Genomic DNA, 13,846 nt, shown 5'->3' with positions numbered 1-13,846 from the left:
CGGTTCACCCCGTTCGGGCACCAAAGAACCAAGCAACTCCTGCTGACCCCGGCAAATGCCTTCCTTGCGGTATTCAGGTCTCTAACCGCCAACGCTCGCTGCCTCTGTGCTGCCCGGGTGCTTGTCCTGTCCCGAACCCGCACCCGCACCCGCACCCCAGCCCCGGGAGCCAATAAGCACAAGACCACTGTCAGACAGGGACGGTCAGGGCCAGCAGCACCTGCACCTTTATCCACAGGTTGGGCGGCCGGGCCCGAGATACCATTGAATCACTCTATAAAACCCAGAGGAAACAAGGAAAAAGTGCGAGTCCGGGGAATGGGGCCGAGGTCATGCAGAGAGGTCACTGTTATCAAAACGCTCCTGGTCATACACTTCAGCCACCACCTTGCGGCCAGCAAACCAGCGCCCATTAAGGGCCTGGATGGCCTTGTGAGTCTCAGAGGCTACGGAAAACTCCACAAAAATCTTGACAATGATCTCCGCGTCCTCCTCCTCGCCCTGCTTCTCTTGGTAGATGATGACACGGTTGACAGCACCGAACTTGCCACACTCCTCGGTCACCTCCCCTTCCAGGTCATCATCGATATCCTTGGGGTCCACCATGTTGCGCAGGACCATCACTGTGGACTGTGGCGGGGACAGCTGAGAGCTGTGGCTGGCTGGACCGCCCCGCCCCGCCCCGCCCCGCCCCACCGGCCCCGGTGGCCCACCTCCTGCTTGCGGAGGAGCTTCTGCATCACCATGTGGCGGGCGCTGCTGCCAGAGATGCTCATGTGCTCCTGCTCACTCAGCATCTCCGGCCGCTCCGACTCGGGAAACAGTTCTTCCTCCTCCTTCTCCTTCTTGGGCTCCAGGAGACCAAGTGTGGGAGGACTGGCCAGGATGGGATTCACCACACCCACAGAGGGGATGGTGACCGGAATGGGAGGCCGGGCCGGGGTCACACCTGCAGCAAAGCCACTGAGTCAGCAGTCACTTCCCACACCTCCCTCCATTCCCAGGAAGGAGCATGGCTGAACTGCCCTGGGGTGCAGAGGGCCCAGGAGACAAAGCAGCTTGTTAAGGACAGCTAAAGGCATTAAGTCCGAAGGAGCAGCAGTGGAGGAGGGAAACCGTGACCCACCCAGGCTCACCTGTGATAACTCCTGGGGCCTGAGCAGCCATGACGGCCTGGGGTAGAGCCCCCAGGGGCTGGGCCAGAGTCAGTGCAGGGGACACCAGTCCAGGAGTGGCTAGGGTACCCAGTACCGCTGCTCCAGCCACTGCTTCCTGCAACCAAGAAGGCCACCATGCTTAGTCCCAGATCTGGCAGCCTCCACTCAAGACCACTAAAAGGGCCAGTCCCCACAGGACCAGGGGTCCTAGTGCCCACTACTGAACCACATAATTGCACCAATCCTTACCTGAGCTGTGATCTTGGCTGTGGCTGCAGCTGCGGCCACGGCAGCAGCTGGCGGGAGGCCTCCAGGTGTGGCCGGTGTAAGCAGGGGCATGGGGGGTGTGACAGCCTTGCCCACCCGCAAGTACTGGCCCCCCAGGTCAAAAAGGTTCATGGAAGACACGGCATCCTGGGACGATTGGGCTTTCTCATATTCTGCAGAGCAGGAGTGCAGTGAGGGCCAGCCTTGGGGTTGGGGTGTGGGGGAAGGGGGCTTTACCACCCCCTCCACCTTCCCAAACTCACCAATGAAGCCATAGCCCTTGTGCTTGCCAGTTGTGGGGTCCCGAGCCAGCGTGCAGGATTTGATCTTGCCAAAGGCCTCAAACACGCTCTTGATGTCATCATCTGAGAGGTCCTGGTGCACGGAAGCCACGTAGATGCGGTTGAAGGCTCGCGCCTCCTCGGCCAGCTGGTCTATGATGGGCTGAGCTTGCCCTATGTTGCTGGGTCTGCCCACCTGGGGGAGAGACAGGAGACAAAGAGCCCCCAGTCAGTCTAGGCTGGATGACTAGACACAGAACACGCTGCACACTGGCCCCAAGGTCCCCTCCCCAGCCCTCACCTTGATGTTCCTGCCTCCCAGCATCACGGAATTCATCTGCTCCAAGGCCAGCTGGGCGGCTTCTGGGACCTCATACTCCACAAACGCAAAGCCCTGGACATAGAAATGTGCAGTCAGGCTGGGAGAGTGCAAGGCAGGGGGCAAGGTGGCAGACAGACTCTCACCTTGTGCTTCATGGTGACGGAGTCCCAGGACATGTCAATGCTCTTGATGGGCCCAAAGGGGGCGAAAGCCTGGCGGATGGTGTCCTCCCCCAGCTCGTAGTAGATGGAGCCCACGTAGACCCGGCACATGATGGCCAGTGCCCGCTGCCGCTGAGCCGCCATCTGGAGCAGGAACAAGGGGAGAGAGAGCCACTGGCCTGTGAGGGGTGGCAAGACTCTGGGCAGCCCCTTCCCCTCCTGGCCCACCCCCCACCCCCACCCCCACCCCGCTCTGCTGTGGGGAGGGCTCCCCACGCGGTGGTGTGGTGCAGGGTCCGCCCCTGCAGTCAGGGTGGCGGGGGTCGGCAAGACCCCACCCCAGGAAGGAAAGTCAGGTCTGAAGGCAGGAAATGGACACACCCTGGCCCACTCAGGTCCCAGGCAGACTGACAGCACAGCTGACAGGTGGTCGGAAGGCAGGGCTGCAAGCCCTCCAATCTGGGGCCGGGCACCTGGGTGGGCTGGGAGGTTCTCCCAGGGTCCTGGCCATGCACTCAGACAGAGAGGGAAGGGGGAGCCGCCAGGCTGCAGGGACACTGGTGTGAGGCAAGAGAGGGGGCAAAAGACAGGGCAGCTACTGCCCAGAAGAGACCCCAGGGAGGAGGTGAGGAGCCCAGTCAGGGACTCCCTGGAGAGAAGACCAGCAGCACCGCTCACACAGCCCCAGCGCCTTGAACCCTCACAGAAAGGGCTGCTGGTCCCTGGGAGCATCACGAGGGAGCAAAGCCACCAAGAGGAGACGCCCCAGGGTCCACGCGGGCGGGCACCACCGCCTCCATGCTGGGGCCCCCAGGCGCTTGAGGAGACACTCCCACCCGGCCACCTCAGATGACAGGCCTCGCAGGCAGCACCCCAGAGCCACTCGCCATGGGGCACTGGGGGGAGACCACAGGCCCAGGGCAGGCCATGGAGACGGGGCCCTGGCTCCAGCCCTTCAGCGGGGGACCCCCACACCCTCCTGAGATTCCCCATAACCAGAGGCTGGCTTCCTTCTTCAGATATGCCAACCGGTCTAGTACTGGCCAGGTCCCCACATCCCGCCAAGAGGAGCCTAAAAATAAGGCTCATGTCCCCCAGACAGGATCCCCTCCTCAAACTACGCTCCCAACAAAGAGGCCTCAGGCTTCCTGTCGAGATCAAGGACTGTCCCCCCAAATACTTATGTCCCCTCTCGCGCCGGGTGCCCCAGATGTGAGACCAGCTGCCCCTGGGGTCAAAGTTCTCCAGGACAGGAGCATGTCTCCTCTTCAGTGTGGGCTCCCCAACAGTGGGGGTGCCCAGAGCCCCCTGCCTGACCTGCTCCCACAGACAGACGCTTCCTAGAGAGGACACGGGGTCTGTCTGGCCCCCGAGGACAGGACCGCGTGTCCCCTGTGAGAACTCATGCCCAGGGATGGCCCCCAGGGAAGGCCACGTTTCCCCGTCAGACTCCCGGGGGGGCCTGGCCACCTCCTCAGCCTGCCTCTGGGGGCGGGAGGGGCATCTCCTCCCCACACTCCTCTGCTGACAGCAGCCAGGGCCATGGCCACCATCTGCTCCCTGCCCGCGTGGACTCTGCCCCTTGCTGACAGCCAGGGCACGGCCCAATCCTGCTCCTTCCCTCTCTCCTTCACTTGGGTCCCCCCAGCCCCCACCCCCTCCCTCCGTCCCCCCTCCAGGGTTTGATGGGGCTGTGAGTTAAGACCCTTCTCTCCTCAGGCACCTGACCCCAGCCAGGAGCCCGAGCAGCCTGGAGCCCGGCGGAGCTGGAGGCCTGGTGGCACACCCGATGTGTGCAGGCGGCACGGGTGCGGGGGGCCTGGCGCGGGCAGCTGCCCTCCTGGCCGGCTGCCCTCCGCAGTTACCTGGCCGGTTAGTTTTAAGGCGGGCCCTCAGAGCAGATGCAGGCCTCCCCAGGAGCGGTCCCGGGGTGGGTGCCCCCCACACCACTGGCCCCGCCGCGCCTGGCGCTCTGCTGCGCGCGTCCTGAGCTGGCGGGCAGGGCCGGCCACGGGGAGCAAGGTCCCCAGCACATGGGCGCACTGCCCCCCTCTAGCCCTGACTAAGGACATGAGCCCCGGAAGAAGTGAGCATGTCTATTGACCGATTGCAAAGGTGAGAGAGGATCTCCAAAGCCCATTGTCACTGCTGCCATCTGAAAGACAGTAAAGACAGAGTTCAGTCTGTTGGAGCCGAGCAGTCTCCGCTCTCGTCACACCTCACGCAGACAGCGGCAAGGCCCGGAGTCCCCGCCCTGCCAGGAGGCCCGCCTGCCTTCCCACACTGCCGGGCACCTGGCCGGCCACTGGCACCTGCCCAGGGGGGCCTCAGAGCCCCAGGTGCCCCGCCCCGCAGCCTGGCCGGCGGGGCAAGAAGGAAGGGGAGGAGGAGGAGGAGGAGGAGGGGGAGGGAGGGGAGGAGCGGACGGAGCACAGTCAAGAGCCAGGCACCCCCGGCAGCGTGAACGTTTTGCGGGCTGGGCGGGGTGCAGGAGGCTCAAGGCCCAGGCCTGTCGGCTTCACCCTGTCCTCTTCCCCCATGGCCATGGCCGCCTCTGGCCACAAGCCTAGAGCAGGGCCCTGGAGAGGCGTCCCCAGCCTGTCCTCTCAATCCTGGGCCCCGAGCCGCTGGACTGGACTCACTGCAGGGGCAGGGGCCTGACCACTCTTATCTGAGGCCATGGAGGTGGGGAGAAACGCCCCTCGGGCTACACCATCAGCCTCGCAGCCGGGCACACGGCTCGGGGGCGACCCAAGGCCACAGTCTGAAGTCCGAGAAGAGGAGCCCACTGGGGAAGGGCAGGGCCACAGAAGAGGGCTGGCGGGGCCGTGGGCTCTCAACAGGTGGGCAGGGCTGGGCCACTCGTGCCTTAGGGAGGAACCCGGGGGTCCCAAGGAGTCCTTGAGAAACGGAGCACCACAACACCTGGCGGGGATGGCCGCAGGCATGAGAGGAGGAGAGAGGCGGCGGGGTGGCGGGCGGGAGGGTGGCTCACCTGCAGGTTGGTAAGCTGCTGCTGCTGGTGGGCGATGGTCTGCTTCACCAGCACGCTCTTGATGCTCTGCTCCATGGCGTACTTCTTGGCCTGCGAGAGATGGCGGTGAGGAGCACTGGAGGGCCCGCCTGCGGGGAGATGGGCCTTCCTCCACCCCCGAAGGGGTCCCCTGCCGTAGAGCCCCAGGAGGGACATGCTCACCTTCTGGAGGGCCTCCTGTTGCTCAGGCGTCAGGGGAGGCAGTCCCAGCTTCGCGGCTGTGCCCTGCCCGTTCTCCATCTTGATGGAGTCTGTCCCCTGCAGACGGGAGCAGGGAGATGGCTGAGAGCAAGTCCCCGACGGCGCTCCCGTGGCCCCAGGCCCACCTTGCCCTCTGCCCGACCACTGCACGTGACCTGCAGCTCAGCCCATCTCCAGGAGTCACTGGGAAGACACATACCAAAACAGACAGGCACCTTGGGGTTGGGACCCTTGGCCCACCCAGAGCAGCTGCAGGACCCAGGCCCCTCTGGAGTCACCAAGACAAGCAATGAGCAGTCAGAGGAGCCCAGCCTTCATGGCAAGCCCAACCCCAGAGCCTCCAGCTCAAGTTGCACAGGAGAGCTGGCCGGCACTGGCCTCCCAGACAAGGGGAGGGCCAGGGCTCTCTGGATGTTCTGGGATGCCCCACTCCTGGGCTGCCTGGCCCCCAGGTCTCTGACAACATCTCACGGCCAGAGACTCAGCTTCCCTACTAGGGAGCAGTTCCAGGGACCACTCAAAAGAGCAAGTCTGGGAGGCTCCACCTTCCCAGCACAACTGCAGGCGGTGCCCCACCCCCATCCCTGCACACCATCCGGAGACCTGAACTTGCTCTCCCAGCCCACCTCACCAAACTTCTCCCTGGGCTATGCTTAGCACCCTGGTAAGAGAAGCCAGAAACAGGCCCACCGTGAGGGAACAGAAACGGACAGCCGCCAACACGCTAGGGGAGCAAAGGGACAAGGAGATGCTCTGAGGGTGACAGGCCCAGTCCACTGAGGACCAGGGTGGGTGCTACTAGGAGTGCAGGCATGCACTCTACTGAAAGGCATTTCTAAGCTGCTGGCCGGGGAAGGACACAGCCATGTGAGTGGGAAGAGCATGTGTGCGGGGGCTCGGAGTACACCTGCCTAGTCACCAGTCGCTGGGTGGCCAGCAACCGTCCAGACTGGGGATTCTCCAACCCCCAGCACGAAGCCTGGGGAGGAACAGCAGGGACAAGAGGCAGGACCCCAGCACAGGAGTGACGGGCAACCAGAGAGAGAGACACAAAGGCGGCAGGATGGGGCTGGTGACCCAGACCCTAAGAACCACCCTCCTGACCGGCTGCAGTGCTAGGTTTCTAGCACAGGGTCAAAGGGCGGGAAGCCCAGGCAGCCTCTCCTCTGGCAGTGCAGTCTGGCCCCTGCACGGCGGTTCTCTCGGCCTGCCCGCCAGCCCAGAGCCCAGGTCTCCTCAGTGGGAAAGAGGCACGAGAGCCAGGGCCACGGCACCAGAGCAGGCCGTTACCATGGTGATCAATGCCAGCTCCCCTCAGCCCCTCAGAAACTTCTCAATCTCCTCTTTGTCTTGAGAAACAAAAAGCCCTTCTCCTACCCACCAATGGCTGGCTAGATAGCCAGCCAGGGTCAGGAAGGGCTGGCTAAAGGGACACCCTGGCCCCTCTGCCCATCAGCTTCAGCCCCCATAGCTTCCTAGGATCCAGGATGCATACCAGAGCCCTCCCCAGGCATGCTGGGCACCTGGCCCCAACAGCCCACAGGCCATTCTGCTGAGGCCCTGCCCAGTCCTCTGGAGGCAGGCATTGCCATGCAAAAGCATAAAGAACCTTCTTACCCGAAGACAGCAAGATCCAGCCCTCCACCCCCACCCCACAGGTCTAGCAATCAGCACTGGCTGAGACCCTCCAGGCCGACCCTGAAGTTGAGGCCACAGACCTGTGCTCTGACCTGCACAGGGGTGCGCATTCACGTTTTACTTAGAGATCTGAAGGGAAACTCTATTTCTAGCTCTTAACACCACCCTGCACGTTCTGAACGACACGTCCACCCTCCTGTATGACACCAGTGGTGAAAGGCACGCACTGCCCGAGGTTCGGGCCCACCTGACCACAGCCACCATCTGCCCGGGATCTGAAAATACGTGAGGCGAGGACGCCAAGTGGATGCGGAGAGGAGGAGGCTGGAGCCAGGAGGGAGGCTGGGTGGAAAGGGGGCAGGGCAGGGTCTCTGCCCAGAAGGCAGAGTCCCCAGGGCTCCTCCCGCTCCCACCCCCCAGCCAGGTCCCTCTGGGCCCAGGGACGCGCAGGCAGGCAGGCGGGCAGGCGGGCGGGCGGGCGGGCAGGCGGGCGGGCGGGCCTGAGGGCAAGAACGCTTAAGGGCAGTACCTGTGGAGGTTTCCATTTGTCTCCCGCTGCCACCACTGCCGCCGCCGCCGCTGCTGCCGGCTCGGACCCCCCTCCTTGCTGGCCATTGACCTGCTGCAGGCAGGAAGGAGACGGTGTGACAACATTCACAAGACCCAGGCACCCAGGCCCTCGCTCATCTTCCCTGGTTAACAGCTGGACTCTGCGAGGACCAGCAAGGAGCCAGCTCTGACCTCGCCCCGGGCCTTCCTGCAGCTGCCCCTCCACACCTTACCCTGCCCACTCCACTCCTCCAGCACACCTGCCGCTGCCCAGGGCCCAGGCCCAAGGGGCTGGCTGGGAGAAACCAGAGCAGAGGCTGGGGCAGCCCCAGGCTGGCAGTGAAGTCCTCGGAAAGAGAGAGCGTGGAGAGCTGAGCTGTGCTCCTGCCCCCACCCCGGTCAACAAAAGGCACTCACCCCTGGGTCAAGAGTGGCCCTCTGGCCACACAGGAAAAGACGACCAGGACCACAGGTGGCCCTCTCCCCTCCAGAGGCGGACGGAGGTACCTTGCTAGCAGCCTGTACACATACTGGGTCAGCCCACACCTCAGTCTCAGTCCCGAGGCCCCTCTTGAAGACGGCTCTGAAGAGGACTGCCCTCTGACTGGCAGGGCCAGGCTGCGGGTCTGCCCTGTGGGCCTCCCCTATACCTCCACCCCCTGCACACTGTCCAGGGCTGTCTAACTCAGGGCAGGTGAGAGTTTGGCCACATCTAGAGGGGCCAAGGAGCACTTGGTGTGAAGCCAGCCCAATGGCAGAAGGTGGGCAACATCATGAAAGTGAGGGTCTTAGTGGAAGGTCCCTGAGACTTCCCCACCATCTCAGAAGCCACACAGCAGGAACCCACTACCAACTCAAGCATAAAATCCACACACATCTAGAACACAGACAACAGCCATGCCCACCCTCAAGGCGCCAAGCACAAAGCCAAAGAAAGGCTGGGCTGACCTGGCCAGAGTATGTCTCAGGTACTCCAGCCTCAAAGGAAAGACAGCAGCACAAGCCTGACTGCACTAGAGATGTGGCCAGTGGGCGTGGAAGCTGCGGCCCACCCAGCACTGCTCCTTCCCTGGAACCCCTCTGAAACCGGATCACTGCTCTGAGCCATGAAACCATGCTCCAGAGAGAGAGAAAGGAAAGGCGGGCCCTTCTGATACAGGTGCTATCCAGTGGGTACTTGGCATCTGGGGAGAGGGTCTGGCTTTGCTCCAAGTGCCCTGGCAGCCCCCAGAACACACCAGAGCAGAGCCTGTCTCGCAAAATCCCAACAAGAGGTAACTTCAGGTCTGGGCATGTAATCCAATCTCTTGACCCCTGTGAACAGGGTCAACTTGAGGGCACATGTATAGATGATTTCCCACTCACCCAAATCAGTGCAGCAGCCAACAGGAACCAGGACAGTGCTGAGACCAGAGACGGCTCAGAAGACGCTTCGCGGGGAAATTCAGCCCACCAGGGACTCACCAAGGACAGCCGACCCCAGGGAATTCATGGCAGAAACAACGTCCCCAGTCCCACAGAGCCTAGGGCTCTGTTCTAAGCAGGTGCTAAGAAAACTTAGAGGAAACTGCCTTTCATCATTACAGCTAGTCTTACGCTGTCCTCCAGCCGTAAATACAGCAGGCCACAGTCACAAAGCATGCTGGCACCAGGCAGCAGTGCCTTGAGGGGTGCAAACTCCCTCTGGCGGATGTGTGTGGGGTGGGGGGGTGTACACGGAGTGTGTGGTGGGGTGGGGTGCAATCCAGCCCCAAGATTCTGAGGCCCAAACCCCTGCGCTGCCATTAATCAATAGCCCAGGGCAAAAGGATCATTTCCATTAGAAAACCAGAAAAATCAAGTAATTACGTAACGCCTCCAAGCTTCAGGCTCATCAGGCCTGTCTCCTGGGGCAGGCAGGAAGATTCAGCGAGTGGCCAGCTCCATATACAATACGTGAGGCAATCCCTGCACATGGCCAGCGATCCACAGGTTTCAGTGATTTTTTTTGTATTATTACAACATCCAGAATCAAGTCCCCACAGCAGGGCTTGTGCAGGACACTGCCTCCCATCTGGTCAGTCCCCTTCACGTGGCACCATGCTGTCCACAGCACAGGCAGCTTCTGTGCAGGGCACTGCGGACACACAAAAAGCAAGGCAAGAGATGCCAGCCAGGCCCGACACGAGGTGGTTTCTGTAGGAGAAGCCCTAAGAAGAAAACCAAGCACAGGGTGGGAGAGAGGGAGTGTGAGGGCCCCGAGGCCACAGCAGCAGGGACAGCTTCTCGGTGAGATGACAGGCAGGCTGGGACCCACAGGAGAAAAGCAAGCACCTTCACCTCTGGGAAGGTGAGAGAGTCCAGTGCTCTTGCCAGATGGAACCCCTAGGACAAAGGTTCCAAGGAGGAGTGAGCCCAGGTGTCAGAGGAAGGGCCTGTGGCCTGTTTCTGCAGTGACCAGGTGGAAGGCACACAAAAGTTAGAAGAGGCTCTTCTCTATCTTCCTGGGTCCTTCCCCAGGAGATCACTGTCCGCCAAATCCAGCACCACTCACCCCACCTCCCGCAAGAGCCAAAACCACAGCTTAGAACAGCAAACCAGCACTCCTCAGCATGCGCAGACCAGAAGACGGAGAAGGTTTTGCTATGCCCCTGAAGCACTGCAGGGAACCAGTGACTCTTCTAGAAACCTACTATTCATTCGAAAGGTTAGAGGAGTAATGTTTTAGGCCAGACTGGACCTCACTCCAACAAGCTGATAAGGTAAATCTGGGCCTTTACAGTTTGTATATGCATATTAACATACATTCATTAACCTCCTGTGGAGAAGGAAACGGCAACCCACTCCAGTATTCTTGCCTAGAGAATCCTGTGGACAGAGGAGCATGGTGGGCTGCTGTGCATAGAATCACACAGAGTTGGACAGGGCTGAAGCGACTTAGCATGCATGCGTGCGCAGTGGAGAAGGAAATGGCAACCCACTCCAGTATTCTTGCCTGGAGAATCCCAGGGACAGAGGAGCCTGGTGGGCTGCTGTCTATAGGGTCGCACAGAGTCGGACACGACTGAAGCAACTTAGCAGCAGCAGCAGCAGGTTGCTCCTGTGGCTTCAGCAGGAAGCAGGATATGGCACAAAGAGGACAGTGAAGTTAGCCAGATCTGAGACTCCCACACCAGGCCCCTCTCATAGCCTGGGGCCGCTCTCTCCCTGGGCGTCATTTTCTGTCCCAGTGAGACAGGTTCGCCCCCCTGTGACTATGAGAGCCTGAGGGGGCCAGTCTAAGCACACCCGCTGACCCTCGAATCTCCCCCATCAGTCCAACCTCCCGCCACATACCTCTCGAACAAACCCCAGCACATCATACTGAGTTGCGGAGGAGTGGGTAAATAAAGGGATGAAGTTCCCTGTGAGGGTCCCTGAGGGGACTCAGTGGCACAAGTCTGGGAGGAGGAAAAGTGAAGGGAGACTTCCCCAAAGAAGTGCTGTGTGAGGACAGGCTGTCCATCTGTACTTAGCGCTCCATGTGGCTGAGCACTAAGCAAGGCAGAGCCCTAACACTTCAGGCACCCTGAGTGGAAACTGGTCTCCAGTGCCCAGCAGACGGCGGAACAGGGCAAGACTGTCTCTCGTTCCCTACTGTTTCCCCAAGCCCTCGCATAGCACTCGGAACAATGTGACCGCTCAGGATACGTGTAACGAGAGTTGTAACGAGAAACCTCGTCTTCCCTTCCTGAGTAGGACAGAATCCCAGTTGGCTGGAGACCTCTTCTCCGCTGGGCATCAGCACAGAGCAGATTCACAGCTGTGTATTCAAGAAGCGAAGGCCTCCCTCCTCACCAGGCCCGATCCCCTCCTACAGACCCCCGCACACCCTGCCGCCCCTCTACGCTGGAGGGGGAGACGCCACGGTTCCACGGTGCTCCGCCTTCAAGTCGGGGATACAGGCTCACAACGTCGGCAGAGGGGAACGACTACAGTCTGGCCCCGCCCGACCGCACCGCGGAGACCCGGCTCGGCACACGGCACGGTCGCCAACCCCCCCACCTCCCCGGGTCCAATTCCCGTCAAAACCAGCCGCACCCGGGGTCACAGCCGCGCCAGGTCCTCCCGCGCCGGCTGCCGGAAGTTGCAGTCTGCGGGCCGGAAACTGCGGCCGCAGGCCGGCCCCTCTCCCCTCGCGCCCGCCCCGCCCCCGCCTCGCGCGACCGAAGGCCGCAGAAGCTAGCACTGGGCTCCGGAGCGGCCGCCACGTCCCAGAGGGACCCTCGGCACCCTGGCCGGGCCAACTATCTGCTCCCGCGGTCTGAGCGGCGGCCCGCGGTCACCGGGGTCTCACTTACTAGCGCTATGGTCGCCGTCGCCATCTTGTTCCCGTCGCGGCCGCCGCGCGCGCCACACGCTTCGGTTTCTTCCGCGGTCTCGCGCGATCTAGGCGCCGGCGGAGGCGCTCTCAAGAGAACGGAACTCTCGCGATTAAAGGCCCTTTCCCCAGCGACGTGGAAGGAAAAAGGAACGCGCTTCCGGTGCGGGGAGGAACAGTTAACGCTCCGGGAAGGGCGCGCGGAAGGGGCGGGGGCGGGGCGGGGCGCGCGCGCGGCCGCCCCGCCTCCGCGCGCCGCCAGCACCGCCCTCCGCCGGCCGGTTAGCGTCTCAGGTCGCCCCTCCCCTCTCCTCTCGCGGCCGCCTTCCCTTCGCTGTTCGGTTTTTCTGTCTCCTTTGCGGGAAAACCCGAGGCCGGGCACAGACGACCGGATCCTCTCTAGAGCTCCAGAATCGCCTTTTTTCGGACTCAGATTTGGAGATGCTTCTTTGCATCGTATCTCTGAATGCGCCTACCAATGCGTGGTGTGTGCCCTGTTATGGTCGCATTTTCTCTTTCCAAATGATTCAGAAAACAGTAGTGCATTTTTAAACTGATAGCGTCCTAGAGCCACCGACCTCACAGTCTGTAGAACTGCAACCCGAGAGACAGGCTTCCGAACCAATCCCATGGGAAGGGTATGCACTCAGTCCCCTTAGTTCTGAACTATAAAGTTCCAGATGTCCATCCCTGGCTTTGAGCTGCCCTGGACGTTTATTGCATGCCACATCCAGCCCCAAGACCCTCAGTGAAGCTCAGTGAAGCCCTGAGGTTGTCAGCTTAGCAGCTTTAGCCTGCCTGAGGTAGCAAAGTGTCTTCCCCAAAGAGGCAGGAGACCCTGGGAGAGTTAATATGAAATATAGATACTCTTGTTTAAACACAACAATATTTTACTCATTTACCTTTCCTCTAAAATGATAAGAAAGAGTGCTTCGTTCAGTCGTGTCTAACTCTGCGACCCTATGGACCGTAGTCCACCAGGCTCCTGTGTCCGTGGGATTCTCCAGGCAAGAATACTGGAGTGGCAGGGCTCCCCAGGCATGGACCCCAGCCTGCCGGGGCCCAGGCCCTGGCTTTGCCCAGCTGAGCACTCCGGTCAGGAAAAAATAAAAAATAAAATAAAATAACTTTAATGAACTTAAAAAAAAAGAATACTGGAGTGGGTTGCCATTTCCTACTCCAGGGGATCTTCCCAACCCAGGGATCGAACTCTTATCTCGTGTCTTCTGCATTGGCAGGCGGATTCTTTACCTCTAGCGCCATCTGGGGAGGTTGTGCCACCCCAATTTATAAAGGAAGAAACCCCCAAAGACAAAGAGGTGGAATGTTGTGGAGCTGGAGGAAGGTGGACAGCAGGGGCTGCTTTAGCATCCTGGAGGTCGGGGTTCAAGAGATGGTTCATGTGAGTGCAGTCATGACAAGGAGGAGACAAGAACTCCGTCCCTACTGGCAGCGACTGAGAGGTGAGTTCCAGCAGAGGCACACTTGGAGGGCCTGCCTGTTCTGAAAGTGGCGGAATACATGAGATTCCTGCCTTTCTGCCACCTCCACCCCTGGCTCCCCAATCATGTGCCACTCAACAATCCTCAAAGAGAAGAGCCCATCTCTGCAAGAGCTCCCAACACTCACACACACACAGAAGACTGGCCACTGGGAGGTGGGCAGGAGAATGACCTGGCTCCATCCTTGACCTCAAAGCTCACAAGGCAATAAGCCCCAACCACTAAGATTCAATGTGACTGGGCAACCCAGGAACACCAGACACCTGAGGGAGAGGAAAACTGGAAAAGGAAAAGGGACTCAGAAGGAACAGAGCCAATAAAGCAGGCCAGAGACGAAGGAAAAAAGAAAAGCTAAAACTATATCCTCAGAGATATAGGATGTTGCATCAAAACAC

At 60.8% G+C, this 13,846-nt stretch overlaps 1 protein-coding gene across 7 annotated transcripts; it reads right to left on the bottom strand.

Moving 5' to 3' along the window:
* Window positions 1-193: 193 nt before the first annotated feature.
* On the bottom strand, window positions 194-12,137 carry PUF60 (poly(U) binding splicing factor 60). 7 transcript variants are annotated; one of them, XM_020883620.2, is made up of 12 exons: window positions 11,930-12,137; window positions 7,591-7,683; window positions 5,385-5,480; window positions 5,184-5,273; window positions 4,293-4,343; window positions 2,171-2,332; window positions 2,007-2,099; window positions 1,688-1,901; window positions 1,407-1,597; window positions 1,137-1,272; window positions 714-949; window positions 194-630 (listed from the first exon to the last, which is right to left on the bottom strand). In XM_020883620.2, exons 1-12 carry the CDS (start codon window positions 11,951-11,953, stop codon window positions 331-333), a joined length of 1,686 nt encoding a protein of 561 aa, XP_020739279.1. In that variant the 5' UTR covers window positions 11,954-12,137; the 3' UTR covers window positions 194-330. The 7 variants fall into 7 exon arrangements, with proteins under 7 accessions (XP_020739279.1, XP_020739244.1, XP_070320483.1 ...); XM_020883585.2 differs by having other exon boundaries at window positions 7,591-7,680; window positions 11,930-12,038; XM_070464382.1 differs by lacking the exon at window positions 11,930-12,137 and adding an exon at window positions 11,670-11,739.
* Between the last annotated feature and the right edge of the window lie 1,709 nt (window positions 12,138-13,846).

The sequence above is a fragment of the Odocoileus virginianus genome, unplaced genomic scaffold, assembly GCF_023699985.2.
Source record: "Odocoileus virginianus isolate 20LAN1187 ecotype Illinois unplaced genomic scaffold, Ovbor_1.2 Unplaced_Contig_23, whole genome shotgun sequence".
In the NCBI taxonomy this organism is placed as follows: Eukaryota; Metazoa; Chordata; class Mammalia; order Artiodactyla; family Cervidae; genus Odocoileus; species Odocoileus virginianus.
The sequence above is the reverse complement of the archived record's forward strand: the minus strand, read 5'-3'. Positions and strand labels throughout refer to the sequence as shown.